This window comes from Watersipora subatra, chromosome 4, assembly GCF_963576615.1.
Source record: "Watersipora subatra chromosome 4, tzWatSuba1.1, whole genome shotgun sequence".
Classification (NCBI taxonomy): domain Eukaryota; kingdom Metazoa; phylum Bryozoa; class Gymnolaemata; order Cheilostomatida; family Watersiporidae; genus Watersipora; species Watersipora subatra.
The window spans coordinates 13422037-13438379 of NC_088711.1; the positions used below are offsets into that span (position 1 = coordinate 13422037).

The 16343-nt window shown below is 36.3% G+C and overlaps 2 protein-coding genes across 2 annotated transcripts; one reads left to right on the forward strand and one right to left on the reverse strand.

Annotated features, from left to right (window-relative positions):
• The first annotated feature begins 658 nt into the window (after positions 1-658).
• LOC137395029 (serine/threonine-protein kinase OSR1-like) lies at positions 659-11665 on the forward strand. Its single transcript, XM_068081816.1, has 7 exons — positions 659-775; positions 3644-4199; positions 4790-4894; positions 7473-7699; positions 7911-8064; positions 8567-8734; positions 10944-11665. Exons 2-7 carry the CDS (start codon positions 3644-3646, stop codon positions 11312-11314), a joined length of 1581 nt encoding a protein of 526 aa, XP_067937917.1. The 5' UTR covers positions 659-775; the 3' UTR covers positions 11315-11665.
• Positions 11666-12070: 405 nt separating this feature from the next.
• Positions 12071-16161, reverse strand: LOC137394917 (calcyphosin-like protein). Its single transcript, XM_068081697.1, has 4 exons — positions 15957-16161; positions 15500-15789; positions 15016-15155; positions 12071-12536 (listed from the first exon to the last, which is right to left on the reverse strand). Exons 2-4 carry the CDS (start codon positions 15751-15753, stop codon positions 12316-12318), a joined length of 615 nt encoding a protein of 204 aa, XP_067937798.1. The 5' UTR covers positions 15754-15789; positions 15957-16161; the 3' UTR covers positions 12071-12315.
• Positions 16162-16343: the final 182 nt, after the last annotated feature.

Consider the following 16343-nt stretch of genomic DNA (forward strand, 5'->3'; position numbering starts at 1 on the left):
GCCAGAAGAATGAAATAATTTAGCAATAAAACAAATATTTATTTGTTTATTAATTGCAAATAATTAGATTGTTTTGATTTTTTCATTCACCCACACTCGTTATACTTTTAACTTACTACAGGCAAACAGACCAATCCCAAACATATCGACATCAATACTAATTCACCACGAGTTGCAAATTATTAATAAATTACAAACTATTTATCAATAATAATTCGTAGTACAAAAATGGTAATCTTGCGCTAAGGTCGTGATAATCTTATCAGATGGAGAGCATTTACCAGAGCCTTGGTAATCTGAGCATACATCCAAGCCTTTTTATTCGTTCCGAGGAGCCACCAGTGGTAATATTAGCAGTGGTAGTAAAACAATGAGATAATAAGTTGATGTTTTTTATATTTACACGATTTTCGTTTCGATTGATGTATTACATCTATCAGTAGTATATTTTTCAGCCAATGTACAGTGAAAACACTACTATTGCATTATTTCTTACTATTTTTATTCCATTATCTCTTTATTGATCAATCGGTAGGCAAATCTCCTTGACTGTAGACGTAATCTCTGGGCATTATAGACGTAACCTCCCACAATTCATAGACAAAACCTCTAGTTGCCGAACTTTTTTTATAGGCAAAACCTTTTGTAGCCGAATCGTCTTGTAGGCAAAATCTCTGTAAACCCTTCTGAAGTTCAAGGAAGCTAATATCAGTAATTTTGCTGCCGTTCTAGCTTCAGCGGAGACCACACTTATTTTTTGATATTCTTTAATTTGGTAAATCTTTAGCTATCAAATAGTTTAAGAGAAACAAATGGTACAATTTGTAGTTTACATTTGCTATGTTTCTTATAGCACTATTTAAATTACCGGCATGTTACAAAACAGTTTAGGCCTTATTCGTATTACTGCTTGCATGGAATATCAAGTCTAAATAAAATTTTAATCATTTGTTATGACAGACATATTTCTTTTATTATAAATTGTATAACTGTCTAGAAGTCTTTTCTCTTAGTCATCAGCTTAAACTTCTTAAACATTGTCCTAGTTCATCAGGCTTGAATTTGATTGGTATGCTTACATTAGATATGCCAATGTAGAAATCTTCAATAGTTACTAACTTGCATTTAGTGGCCTTACGGTATGTTTAGGCTTATTATTAGTTATGCTTCTATTTTAATATACCAAAATCATAAAATGTTAGACTGCACTTGAGAATAACATAATTTTGCTTAGCTTAGATATTAAAACAGTTGTTGTGCGTGTGAAGTATGTGCGTTTCCTAGTTGATACGATATTGCAATCCTTCAGCTCTAATTATCATTTTCTGCTCTAGCTCATATACTAAAATATTTTAATCATTACTCGCTAGGAGCACTACCAGAAATTGGTCTGAAGATTTCAGTCATGCTATATAACTGGCACCTTATTTGATATGTCCTTTTAGTTGTTTTTTTGCTGTCAAAGTTTAGTTGTCATTTGGCAATGTACTATTACATAATTAGTTACCCTTTTGAGTATAGTTGCAGTTTTGTCATTGAATGTAATGCTCTGATCTACTCATAGTTCTTAGTGCCATAATATGTTTACAAAAATATTTTTAAATCCTACTCATCAACACTGATAGTTCCAAGATTATTGCAGCATATTGGTCAACTACCAGAAATATCCAGTGCTACTGGGAATTGCATTGATAAATAATGTGTTCTTAGTATAAAAAACTATTAGAAAGACGCAAATTTTTTTGTTGAACACAATTCTTTTTTGTGCACAATATTTTGTTCTGTCTCGAGTAAAAAAAAACAACCTTTTGTAAGTACCAACTCAAGGGTGCATTTATACCTCAATATTAAAATAGCACCTGAGATGTGAGGCTAAAATTATCTTGAGCCTATTTTTCGGGAGCTTTTTTATTTGGCTGGTTAAAAAACATTTTAGTGGCTCAAACAAAAAAAACATAATTTTGAAAACCTTCATGGCTGTTATGAAGAAATGCTGCTGTGTCTTGTTGTCCTCACTAAATGTCCCTCTTTATGGTTTGCTAGTCTCATTTGTGGTATTGTCACCGTCTCATTCCTGATACATTCATATTCTTATGCAACCTTTTGTTCTAAAGGTTCATTGGTTATTTATTGCCTCAAGAAAATTGTAGCGTCGAGAACTTGTCAATCACGCTAGTTTCTTGCCACGACGAGCTCTGGTGTGTGCCTGTGAATTTTTTGCCAATTTGAAAAATTTGACAAGGTATAATCACACCTTTAAACAACCACTGTAAACGTGTACAAGTAAAAATGTTTACTAAAAAACAAAGTTACTCCATGTAGATTCTCTCATTTTCAATGTTTTATCGTTCACATAGGCAAAACTTCAGTTAATTGGAATTGCATTCCCTTGAATTCTCTATGACTTATGGAGATTCTTAGTTATGGAAAACATCTTCCCCTGTGTCTCATCTACCGATTATACATGCAGTTGTTTCTATGAGATGTGACAAGAGCTTTCTTGTCACTAATCTTGTTCTAATGCAAAGCTTTAGTGCGTGTAGGTTTTTAAGTACCAAGATGGGAGCGCTTATGTTTAGTGCCAGTTAGTGTGGAAACTCCTATGGTAGCTTCAAAAAGGTTTAGCAACTCTACTACGTAGTGTACCACATTGTTTTGATCTTGAGCTGTGTACAAATTTAAGCCTGATTCTCATATCGTCTGTGAGATCCCAGCGGCGATCTCGCACAACAAAACACTTGCGGTGCTAAGCTCGGCGGCTTATGTTTGCGTAAAACTACATCACTGATTATTGCGGAAAAATGACCGCTCACCATGCTGTATCGATAGTGCTGACCTTCACTTATACAGTGCATTTTGGAAATATTTTGCTTGCGGCTCTTTGCGAGAGTTGAGCAATGCTGAACTCTTGTGCTGACTCGGCGCATAGCTGCCCATTTCACTGCCGATAGCCCGGCAATCCTTCCACCGGCGTTTGCGGCTTACATAGGAGCCATGCTTTATAAATACTATAGTTCCAGTGCCGGGCAATAGCTGAAGTTGCTCTCATTTGTGCATAGAGACATTGCCTACCATCGTAAGAAGATGTTCCCAAATAAACATTCCCTATGACATTCCTATGCCAATATGTACATGTATTGGTTATATATGTATATGGTGGCTGATTTTTGCAAAATCAAACTAATGTGGAATTTAATAGTTTGTACAACTGAGACAACAACCATCGGCAAAACTCGGCTCATAATTCTTGGCTTGAAATGCTGATTCATTATCAATTAGACTACACAGGTACTATTGCTCAGGTGTATAAATAATTACAACCAGTAGGAGGAGCTAACAAGCATGAAGGTTTAGACAAATAAGTTCATGTAGTATGTAGCTGCACATTAAATCTTTTCTTTTTTCATTTTCATTATCTTGCAAGTCTAATAGGAATTAACGGTTAGATATCCCCTTATGATTTTTGTGTGACGATTCATAAATGCTTACATTATTTCATCATCTCTAAAGGTGTTTGTTTATCCTAGAGCAGATGCTTTTTAAGGTGTTCTGGTTTATTTGGTTTAGGCTAGGAAAATTGTGTTTCAAAGTGGTTTTGTGTGCAACATACAAACTTATCAGCCAGTCATTGTTGTATGTCTAGATGGCTTCAGAGAAGGTTGTTTTTTCAACTTCAAGAGATGACTACGAGTTGGGAGATGTAATTGGCTCTGGGGCAACTTCCGTGGTACTTCAAGCTTTGTACATTCCAAGGAATGAACAGGTTGCCATCAAAAGGATCAACTTGGAGAAATGCAACACTTCTGTGGAGGAACTGCTCAAAGAGATCCAAGCCATGAGCCAATGTCAGCACGAGAATGTCGTTCAGTACTACACGTCTTTTGTTGTCAAGGAGGAATTATGGGTGATCATGCAACTCTGCGATCATGGTTCACTGTTGGACATTATCAAGCATCGCATGAGAACGAGTAACACCAAAGGTGGAGTGCTGGATGAAGGCTCTATAGCTACGGTACTGAAGGAAGTGTTGAAGGGTCTTGAATACTTTCACAGCAATGGACAAATTCACCGGGACATAAAAGCTGGTAATATATTGCTGGCCAAAGATGGTACAGTAAGGATTGCAGACTTTGGAGTGAGTGCTTGGCTCGCTGTCGGCAAAGACATGGCGAGAGACTCAGTAAGACACACTTTCGTTGGTGAGTATTTGTCACTGACATTTCATCATTGTTGTTTTGTTAATCAGTGAGTATTTGTCACAAACATTTCGTTGGTGTTCTTGGTAATCCGTGAGTATTTGTCACGAACATTTCATTGGTGTGTTTTGGTAATTCGTGAGTATTTGTCACTAACATTTCATTGGTGTGTTTTGGGAATCGGTGAGAATTTTTCACTAACATTTCCTTAGTGTGTTTGGTAATCCGTGGGTATTTGTCGCTAACATTTTATTGGTGTTTTTTTGGGATTCAGTGAGTATTTGTCACTAGTATTTCATTAGTGTTTTTGGGAATCAGCGTCGACTTGAGAATAGTCCTCAAGAACAATAACAACTTAACAAGCTTTAGTTTTACAAATAGTGCAAGTCTGAGTACTTGATGTTTTGAGCAATCATATCTCCTTTATCTGCAGCTAGTCTGTTATCTCCATTTCAAAGTTTGATCTTCGGCCTACTTGTGGTAAAATTTCTCGCCGCTCTCAATAATTTATATAGAATGTGATGATTCAGTGTCATCTAAAATTAGTAACATTTTTTGACCTTGTTTACATATATGCATAAATTGCCCGCCAGGCACTCCTTGTTGGATGGCCCCTGAAGTGATGGAACAGGAGACAGGATATGACTACAAGGCAGATATATGGTCATTTGGTATCACCACCATTGAGCTTGCCACAGGTGTGTAAATGAGACAGCAGGTTTAGAAGAGATTAATCACTTATAGCTGTAGGGCTTCTGTCAGATATGGGTATGCAACAAACACCCTGTACCCATTTAGCATTCACCTTTTTCTTTTAGATGTATGAGAGACAAGTTATAGTTTTGTAGATGTATGAGAGACAATTTATAGTTGTGTAAATGCATGAGAGACAAGTTATAGTTTTGTAGATGCATGAGAGACAAGCTATAGTTGTGTAGATGCATGAGAGACAAGTTATAGTTGTGTAGATGCATGAGAGACAAGTTATAGTTGTGTAGATGCATGAGAGACAAGTTATAGTTGTGTAGATGCATGAGAGACAAGTTATAGTTGTGTAGATGCATGAGAGACAAGTTATAGTTGTGTAGATGCATGAGAGACAAGTTATAGTTGTGTAGATGCATGAGAGACAAGTTATAGTTGTGTAGATGCATGAGAGACAAGTTATTATAGATTCTCTAGAAGTTTCAAATAAATAAAAGTAACGACACTCTCATGAAAATGATTTGAAAAGCACATAAAAATATTGATTTGAAAGGTTGTTTGATCAATGCAATACATATACTACATCCTTCCGCAAATAACTAATTGGTTTACTAGGTGTCTTACACATATGAATAGCCATAATTTCAATTAGTTCCAAAGAAGCTTTACAATTTGTTATACTCGCATGACTAGCATGGACTAGTGGGAGGCTTGCCGGCTATTGCCGTAACATTTTGTATTTGACACAAACAAAGCTTGCCAAGCGAACAAAAGATACGATTAGATGACTAAATAGCAGTTTCTAGTTTTGACAGCAGAAAATTTGAAAACTTTTCCAGCTTTTAATTTTCAAAAATCTTTGTAAATAATGTAGAAGTTATGCCATTTGTAATTAAAAAAGTCTCGACAGTTTTTGGTTGCTACAATTTTAAACTTATGATTTGGAGACAAAATACAAACAAATTCCAAGTATTTATAGTTTGAATAGACTATTTGACCAATACTATGCTATGACAATGAATGACTGGCAGTTTGAATAGACTATTTGACCAATACTATGCTATGACAATGAAGGGATGGCAGTTTGGATACACTATTTGACCAATACTATGCTATGACGATGAAGGAATGGCAGTTTGAATACACTATTTGACCAATACTATGCTATGACAATGAAGGGATGGCAGTTTGGATACACTATTTGACCAATACTATGCTATGACAATGAAGGAATGGCAGTTTGGATAGACTATTTGACCAATACTATGCTATGACAATGAAGGGATGGCAGTTTGGATACACTATTTGACCAATACTATGCTATGACAATGAATGACTGGCAGTTTGGATAGACTATTTGACCAATACTATGCTATGACAATGAAGGGATGGCAGTTTGAATACACTATTTGACCAATACTATGCTATGACAATGAATGACTGGCAGTTTGGATAGACTATTTGACCAATACTATGCTATGACAATGAAGGGATGGCAGTTTGAATACACTATTTGACCAATACTATGCTATGACAATGAAGGAATGGCAGTTTGGATAGACTATTTGACCAATACTATGCTATGACAATGAAGGGATGGCAGTTTGGATACACTATTTGACCAATACTATGCTATGACAATGAATGACTGGCAGTTTGGATAGACTATTTGACCAATACTATGCTATGACAATGAAGGGATGGCAGTTTGAATACACTATTTGACCAATACTATGCTATGACAATGAAGGAATGGCAGGTGTAGTCATAATGAAAAGGCTGTATGCCGAGGATAGTGAAGATGACCTGGCCTTCCAATTATATTAAGTTTCATACTAAGAAACATCATTCATGCTGGTTCGTGATGCATTGTGCTCGTTGTAAAACGTATATAGAAATATCAATAAACGAAATCACATACTAAAACTTAAAAATTTTGCTTCCAAAACCAACTTTTCCTACATCGTCTGCAATTTATTAGTTATTATTTTTAACTGTTCTTCGAGCCAACTAGTTTGATCAGCATTATGATACGAGTATATATATGCGGTTAGCTTACTCACGAGAACACTTTGACATCTTCGACCAGCTGAACTTAACGTGGAGGGTAGCTACCAAAGTTGTACAGACTTTAACCCCCACACTAAGTTCAGCTGGTCGCAGATCTCAAGATGTTATGAACCGGAAATGAACCAATGTCATTCTCGTTAAGTAACTTAATGTGCAAGTCTTTGCAATATGATACAACTAACTCTAGCTGTAGTTATCTGACAATAGTAGACTCTGGTAGCTAGATATCGTTATTACATAGACCACATTGAGCATGTCAGGTTGGAGCGTGCCGTATATTGTGTTTTCTCTCAAGCAGCTATAGTGTGTATATTATGTATTATCTCACTAACAGATGTGTTTGCTAGGTTGAAGATGTTATTTTAGTGTAATGACAAACTTCGCATGGCTGTCAATTTCAGGTTGGCTAACCATTTTCATTTTTTAAATACAAAAAGTGAATTAAAATTTTTGTGTGCTTTCAACATACATGTATTCTTATTGTCTTGTTGGTGCTGTTAGGCACTGCCCCCTACCACAAGTATCCACCTATGAAGGTGCTAATGCTTACTCTGCAAAATGACCCTCCGGGGCTGGACACGGGAGCTGAAGATGAGCATCAGTACAAAAACTATGGGAAGACCCTGCGAAAGATGATCAGCCAGTGTCTGCGCAAGGAACCAACGGAGCGGCCAACTGCCAGAGAACTGCTCAAGCATGATTTCTTCACGAAAAAGGCTAAAGACAAGGTTTATCATCTATTTTACTATTACCTCAAACAGAATATTATGTTATACTTCTAATTACATTTGTCAAACGCAATCAGTTGGTGAAGTTCCTAAATTTACCATCTAGCTGTTAGATTTAAGAATTAGGGTATGTATTTATGGCAACCTAGTAAGTCTATCCGATTGATTGGCTGTCAAGGAGTGACAGGTTACCCATTGCAAATGGTTGTAGGCATACCTCCTCAAAACACTTGTGGCGGACAATGGCTCAGCTGTCAACTCGCAGAAGGTGCGTAGAGTTCCAGGTTCAAGTGGAAGGCTACACAAAACGGAGGATGGCACCTGGGAGTGGTCTGACGATGATATGGATGCCGAGAGCCCCGAAGGTAAGCTCCAAAGGCAACATCGTCTGCTGGAATGCTCGGGAACTTGCATCAGCCAATAGCAATGTACAAGCAAATTATTTCATTACCCGCTCTTGGTTCAAAGAAAAATCTAGTCTTATGTGATTTGTGCAATAGATACCTTATGTCCTGTACACAGAGAAAAAGTTAACGCAACCCATTGAAATGACCAGAACAACAAGAGTGTAACAATTTATTATCCCAATGTACTACCATCTTATCATTCAAGGCGCCCTACCTGGGGAAACGTTTTGTGCACTCAATAGGCATGAATAATTGATAATGTTCATTCAACTTATAATTATTTTTATGATACTGGAAAGTTATCGTTTACATGCTTTAGTATATTTAGGGATGAAGCTTATGCTTGTTTCTAATGCTAAACCTAAAGACTGACGATAACTTCCTAAAGGAATGATGACTAATCTAGCACCTGTGTTTTTACGTAATCCATGTGAGCTGCTACTGTGTGTATCTACGCTAGGTCAAGCAGCAAGAAATCAACGAACTCCCAGAGTTGAAGAGAGGGATGCCTTATCTAAGGCTTTAAAAAAACAGTTGTCATTAGGGACAGTCTCATCATCCACCCCTGTAAAGGCTTCTACACCTGCTCCTCAAGTCCCTCAGACAGTCGCTGAATCTGTTCCGCCAAGTAAGGCCATATCTCGTGGATTGGGTTGTTTGTTAACTACTCTTGTGGGTGGTTTCATAACTATTCCTGTGGGTGGCTTGATAATTATCCTTGTGGGTTGTTTGGTAACTATTCCTGTGGGGGGTTTGATAACTATCCATGTGGGTTGTTTGGTAACTATTCATCTGGGTGGTTTGATCACTAACCATGCAGGTCATCTGATGACTATCCCTGCAGTTTGATAATTTTCTCTGTATGTTGTTCGATAACTGTCTCTGTAGATATTTCACGTTTATCTTAAAAGTGTGAGTGAAATACTTTTTCGGGAGCGTCCTATAATTTTACTTTCTATTAAATTATACAGAAATAATCTGGAGATATATTTATAATGCTCAAGTAAGCACATCTATTTCTACTGCTCAATATGTTATAGAATATACAATGTAAGTCAGCGCTTCAACTATACCCCTCATTTACGAAGTTATGAGGATGTTGATACAGGATTGAAATGTTTCAAGTGTCACAAGAGAAGCTCAGTTTCATTTCTTTACCTTTTACAACTTCTAGAGTACCAGATAATCACTTTCTGAGAGATAATGTTACTTTATGAAAAAGCGTAAAATGATCACATATCGTAGTAAATGCCTGGTATCAAAGGTTAACAGGTCCATTTGCAAAAGAATCAGATATTATTGTTGAGACCTTCTGGGGTGTAGCGCTGCTTTTTTTAGAGCTTTGCCTCCAGCTCAAACATTGGCAGCCGCGATGACTTATAGATATACATCCATATCTCTCTCGCCTTTTGAATGCTTCTGATCTTGACCAACTAAGATTTTGACTGTAAAGGTCGAGATTTTTACACCTCAGACCTTGGCCAACAATTCAGCTTTCGATCAAACCAATGGAATATGTTGTTACAAATTTTAAAAATAGAAGGCAATAAATGTTTCATGTTATGCTTTTTTATTTTACACGATCTATGCTAAGATACGTTGCTGTACCTTTTATTAGATTTCTTTCAGATCTGTAGCCTCAGTGTAGGCTAGCCTTCACTACTCATCTGTTGATGTTGAAATGTTAAAAATAAATCATATGAAATGTTTGTTTTTTGTACTGGCTTCAAATAGGACATCTTTTATTAAAATATAATGCAGTCTATTTCTACACTTTTTATTTATTATGTACAGTACGCAAGACTGAGTAACTATAGCTGGGGTAAGAGTTGCTACAGATATCATAGTACAGTACGCAAGACTGAGTAACTATAGCTGGGGTAAGAGTTGCTACAGATATCATAGTACAGTACGCAAGACTGAGTAACTATAGCTGGGGTAAGAGTTGCTACAGATATCATAGTACAGTACACAAGACTGAGTAACTATAGCTGGGGTAAAAGTTGCTACAGATATCATGTACAGTACACAAGACTGAGTAACTATAGCTGGGGTAAGAGTTGCTACAGATATCATAGTACAGTACATAAGACTGAGTAACGATAGCTGGGGTAAGAGTTGCTACAGATATCATAGTACAGTACACAAGACTGAGTAACGATAGCTGGGGTAAGAGTTGCTACAGATATCATAGTACAGTACACAAGATGAGTAACGATAGCTGGGGTAAGAGTTGCTACATATATCATAGTACAGTACACAAGACTGAGTAACTATAGCTGGGGTAAGAGTTGCTACAGATATCATAGTACAGTACACAAGATGAGTAACGATAGCTGGGGTAAGAGTTGCTACAGATATCATAGTACAGTACACAAGACTGAGTAACTATAGCTGGGGTAAGAGTTGCCACAGATATCATAGTACAGTACATTTTCTCACCTAGTTTATTAATAGGTTTTTATGAGACAACCACTGTATTTTACATGTTACCTGCTCTCTTATTACATGTGTATATAGTTTATGGTACAAAATAGCAACAAATGCTCCGAAAAGTTGTTTTCTAGCCTTGGAACGCATTACAATTACTTTTTTATTAAATTATAATTAAAAAATTGAACAAGTCATTTTTCAAACAGCGTTCTTGAGTGACTTTTGGTTGAAAACCAATGTTTGACTACATATAAGAGGGTATTTAATATTAAAATATTAAATGCTTTAAAATAGTTATATTGATTTACAGTAGTTGTGTTGTAACTCTACTTGATGGTGCAACTATACTTAATTCTTTGTTCCTGTTTAGTTGACTTCATTGCGAACTATTTTTTTACTTGTAGCAGATGATGACCAGCAGGATGAAGGCGTTGGATTAACTATAAACTCTGATCAGAGCGGAGACAGCTCTCACGGGGCTGACACTGAAGAACTACATCTGGTGCTAAGGCTACGAAATGAGCAACGAGAATTACATGACATTCAGTTTGACTTTACGACTGGCAAGGACACATCCGAGTCAGTGTCGAGAGAGTTAGTGGAGGCTGGACTCGTTGATGGACAGGATTTGATAATCATGGCCGCCAACCTAGATAGAGTGATAGGGATGAGAGAAAAACAGCGAATATTCAGATTAAACTCTGGCGTTGGCCCGAATGAGGCTGCCTGTGATCGGTCACTTCTAGGGTTTGCTCAGTTGACTCTTGTAGAATAAGATTGAAGTAATCATCATTGAATGATATGTCATACGTCTCTAAGACTTTACGGATGTATGAAATCATATTGGCCTATGCCCATTTTACATTGTTGCCATTTTATGGGTTGCATGCTACCTTTTATCTCTATTGCTCCTTGGTATGGATTGTCCTTAACATTGATTTTAATTCTGACAACATTATCTTTAGCTCGATTTTAGTCTTGCTAAAGCTGTATTTGTGCTCACACTATTTAGTATTACGTTACACACGAGCTTGTCTAACTTCTGTCTACTGTCTCCTGTACTTTTTAGGATATTTGTAATACAGCGCAGTAGATTACTTGCTGACACCTACCGACAACTCCTTAACTTAATTGTTTTTGTGGTTTGACTTTGATCACACTTGACACAGGGTAATGTGACTCCATGTACATGTAAATGTGTAACCATGAAACCATAAAATATTGTTTGATACGCTTTTAGAATAATGTGGAGATATTTAATGTCTATGGGCTCAGGTGTGTTTATTGCAAAACTACCTAATTCTGAAAGAAAGTCAGAATGTCTTATTAGATGCACTAATGAGCTCTAATAGGTATGTTCCAAATGTTTGTTGATTTATTTTCCAGATGTGAATATGATGATTATGCATGCAAAGTCGACTTGAAAATTGGTAAAATAAAATTTTAAGTTTTCTGTTATTGTACATCAGATTTGTTCGACGAAGAGAAGAAGCCTTAATGTAAGTTATTAAGGTTCACTTGATGCAAGCAACATAAGACTAACATTCTATGAGGGACAACCTCCGTGATCAAGGCAAACAAATCCAACAGAATCATTAAAAAGCCTTTAATAACCTTAATACTGATGAAAAAGTAGAGCTAAACAAATACAATAATTGTAATTAATTCATACACTAAATTGATCGAGTTAACTAAAAAAATTGATGACATTTTGCAATTGATTTGATTACAAGTATAAATTTGCTCCCCTTATATTAGCCTTAAAGCCAAACTAGCCTAAAGGCTCCAGCTGTGACGCAGTTGCGTCTCAAAGCTGACGTCGTCTTGAATGCACCAGCTCACAGCGGTATAGTACCTTACAAATTCCTGCAAAGTGACGACACCGTCTTGGCTATCTGCATTCTCAAAAGCCGCAAGAAGTCGTTCTACGAATTCCGTCTCAGTCCAATCTCCCCGCAGACATTTTGGGTGAGCTCTTGCTCTTGACAGCATGAGCTCTGTAATTTAGATTAAGGGTTAGGCTGACACAAATTCAAAATAAACCGAATGCTGTATTCATTACTGTGGTGAACCAAAGTGATTTAGGAAATCTTAGACACCAGATGTTTGAACAGAAACTAATTAAATTAATCTATATATATAGTCTCAAAGTTTGTGTGTGTGATTTGGTTTGTCTAGCTATAGCTATTAAAATCTTCGAATGCAGAATTCGTATCGCAGAAGATTAGATCTCAGAAGCTCCTACTCTCCAGGCAATATGCTAAACTATTGAGTTGCATGCTATGTGGGTGAAAATACACATACCGCTCTCCGTTATGACACAACGTCATTTTATGCTTGCTCTCATGGCTCTTATTATTAAGTTTACTAGCTTACTCAAATTAGCCATTGGCAATGTGCCAAGCTAACGGCAAGTGGCAATTAACTACATCACCTATCACTGTTTATAAGCTGATGTATGATACCCATGCAACGCAGGGAATTCCGCTCGTCAAAGTACATTTTTGAAACAAATCAAGCTATTGTAATAGATGGGATAAGCCAATCTTGTTGTGACCACAAAAAAGGCGTGATTAGCGAATTTTCTCTCTCGCATTTAGACAAAACTTGTACTCCTGCTGCTGCAATCCAACCTATAGAAATGATGTTGACATAGTAGCAAACCCTGCTTAGATTAAATAAAAGAAATTTTTGGCTGCAGGTACACAAACTGGTTTGACTCATCTACTGAACAGTAAGAAATAAGTGTAATTAGAATAAAAAAGTATTTTGCATGAAGGTACTATAACATCTTTGGAATATCTATAGATAATCTATGGAACATCTATAGATAATCTATGGACCATATACGGCTGGACCAATTATGGACCATCTTAAAGCTCATCTATCGATATAAATCTCAGTGTTTGTTTGTTGGTCTGTTGTCCATATGTCCAGTTATAGCGATAAAGTTACAGGAACAAAAAAATTCGCTTTGCACTGAAATTGAACTCGGAACATCCAGTTCTGCAGAGAAGAGTGCTATATATTACACTACCCATCCACCTGGCCATACTATGGAATAATTGTGCAAATCATACTTATTACACTTGCCCATCTTTAAGGCCGATTCATTAAAATAGCACGCTTCAGCAAGAATGTTTGAAGACCATGATTGCGTGAGAGATTATGACAATCTTTTTTCCCAATGCTGGCCCAAGTTATAATAACGTCTCTTATTATAGTAAAGGTTTAGACTAGCTTAAGTTACTCAAATTCATTGGGTAAAGAAATTTAGCCAATCGCAACTACATATTTTACCTGCCACTGCTTATAAGTTGTTTTCCGTGTTGAACAAATGCGTAACAAAAAAAGTAAGAAATGTTTTTCTACAATCTGTTTTAGCTATGTCTAGAGCTTTCAAATATTTATGCATTAACTTTACAATATTATGCATTGGTAAAAACACACAGAAATAGACAAACATATTCATTTAAAAGTTAGAATAGTAAAGTATGTTGATTAATTATAAAGTCTCTGTTTAAAAACCTTTGTATTACCCATGCAATGTCAGACATTCAGCTCTAGTCTATATATATATAAATGTGAGTGTCTCTCAGTTTGTCCAGTTGTAGCGATTAAAATCTAGCCATGACAACTTCACTTCACACCGGATTTGAACTCAGAACCTCCAGTTCTGCAGCATGCTTGCCGCTCATTCCACTTCATGGCCAACTGGCTACACTGGTATGATTACTCCTAACAATCAAAAAGAGTTTAGCTTCCAGTCCGCGCATATGAATAAACGGGTTCGATTCCAGTTTCTTTTCCCAATGCTCTTAGCTCTGGACCGCTCGCATGCCACAGTCATTGATGATGTACCTCGAACAAACCTTCGCCGCTTTTTTTAATTTACAGTTTTTACGTTATTTCTTTATTTATTTTAAGTAAATGAATTTTCTTTATAACTAACTAAACGTTTGTTTTTCTTTTGAAAGTTTCAATTCACACGCCTTCAATTTTTGGTTTGATTTTCGCTCAAACATTTGAATTCAACAAATCTTAAGATCATTCACTAAAAACTAAAAGTTAAAAACTTTTCACATGAACAGTTGTATGTGGCATTATTTCGAATAAGAATGGCATCTACATTCATTCTCGGCTCGGTCAGACAAGGAACAATGGTAAATGTTTTGTATGTTAAATTTTTATTATCCGAACTACGCCTAGCATTTAACTAGTAGTTATAAAAATGAAATTATTTGATCTACTCTAGCATTAACGTCATACATACTAATTGTTCACATTTCTGTTCCAGCTAATGCAGTTGTATGTCATAGCATGCAAGTAATCCTGCGTTATCTCAACTAGACAAAAAAACTTTTTATCTAATCATGGTTTAGTTTTTAAATTGTTACCCGATTATTGAGATCCAATTAAACATAGTTAGCAGCAAAAAGAAACCAGCGCATTGACTATAACAGTTTCCTTGCTCACCTTCAATATCTGATGTTTGCAGAAGACCATCACCATTGCTGTCAAGTTGCTGAAATACATCATTTACCACTTCCAGTCGTTTCCCTTCTAAAGGAGGAACCAACTGCTGGCAGAACTCATGAAAATCTATCAGACCTGAACTGTAAACACATTTGTTTTTATTTATTAATTTCCCAAATTAGTTTCTACCTAGTAACAGGGATGTAGTAAAAAGAGCCAAGTGCAGAAAACAATACTCCTTTCTGCACTATTGCACTGCATATAATGCTGTTGAAATGATGTACCGGTAAACGCTTCAAGGCATTTTCAAACAAGCATGGTATTAGTCTAAGTGATTCACAACAGGGTTTAAGCATCTTTAAGAGCAAATGCAATTACAAATGCTTGAAAACATCAAATGAATGAGTAGGGATGATAAGTACCTGTGCTAATTTTGACCGATACAATTAACATGGTTACAGATTGGCATTGACTAGACACTCACCCATCTTTATCAAATTTCCGAAATAAGGCCAATTCTTCTTCTTCTGTTATAGATATTCCGTATCGTTGAAACCCTTTTTGAAACTCAGACAATCCTATCTGGCGGCTATAGTCTTTATCAAACTGACGAAAAACTGTACCAAAACTCTTGAGGTTTGACAATCCACGACTTATGCATTTTGATCTTAAATGGTCAACAATTGCTTGAGATTTTTCATGCGTGACGCACTCCGTTTTAGCTTTTCCTTCACTCATTTCTGATTGCTAATGCCTGCATGTATCGAAGTACGCCTGCAAGTAAAGACAGCTTAAATAATAAAATCGCATTTAATAACTACCAAAACCCACATGTTAATATTACAAAAATGGGTAAACCTTTAAATGTGACTGACACATGCAATACTTATTCAAGAATTTATTCAAATATTGGCAGAATTACAATATCACTTTAGACATACCTTCATGTACCTCGCTGCAACCCTGAAGGAACTGGTGTCACTAATAATCTACCTCTCGTACCAGCATCAGGAAAGAAAATCAATAGTCTGAATAACATCTCATGCTAACCACACTGCTAATTTTAAATTTAAATCAATAAACGCTGCAAGGCATCATCATAACTTTACATAAAACTTTTCTATCTCACTTACAATTATCAAGAGTCTCAAGTGCCTCCATAGCTTGCAATCAACAGAAGTTTTGAATAAACTATTGATTAATACTTAAGTCAAGTGCGCTGTATTATTTTATGTTGCGCACCCAGGCTATTATGTTTAGCACACAAACTGTTTCCTGTTACAAACACTGCTATACAAGATGCTACTTGCTAGTAGCCTAAAATAAAT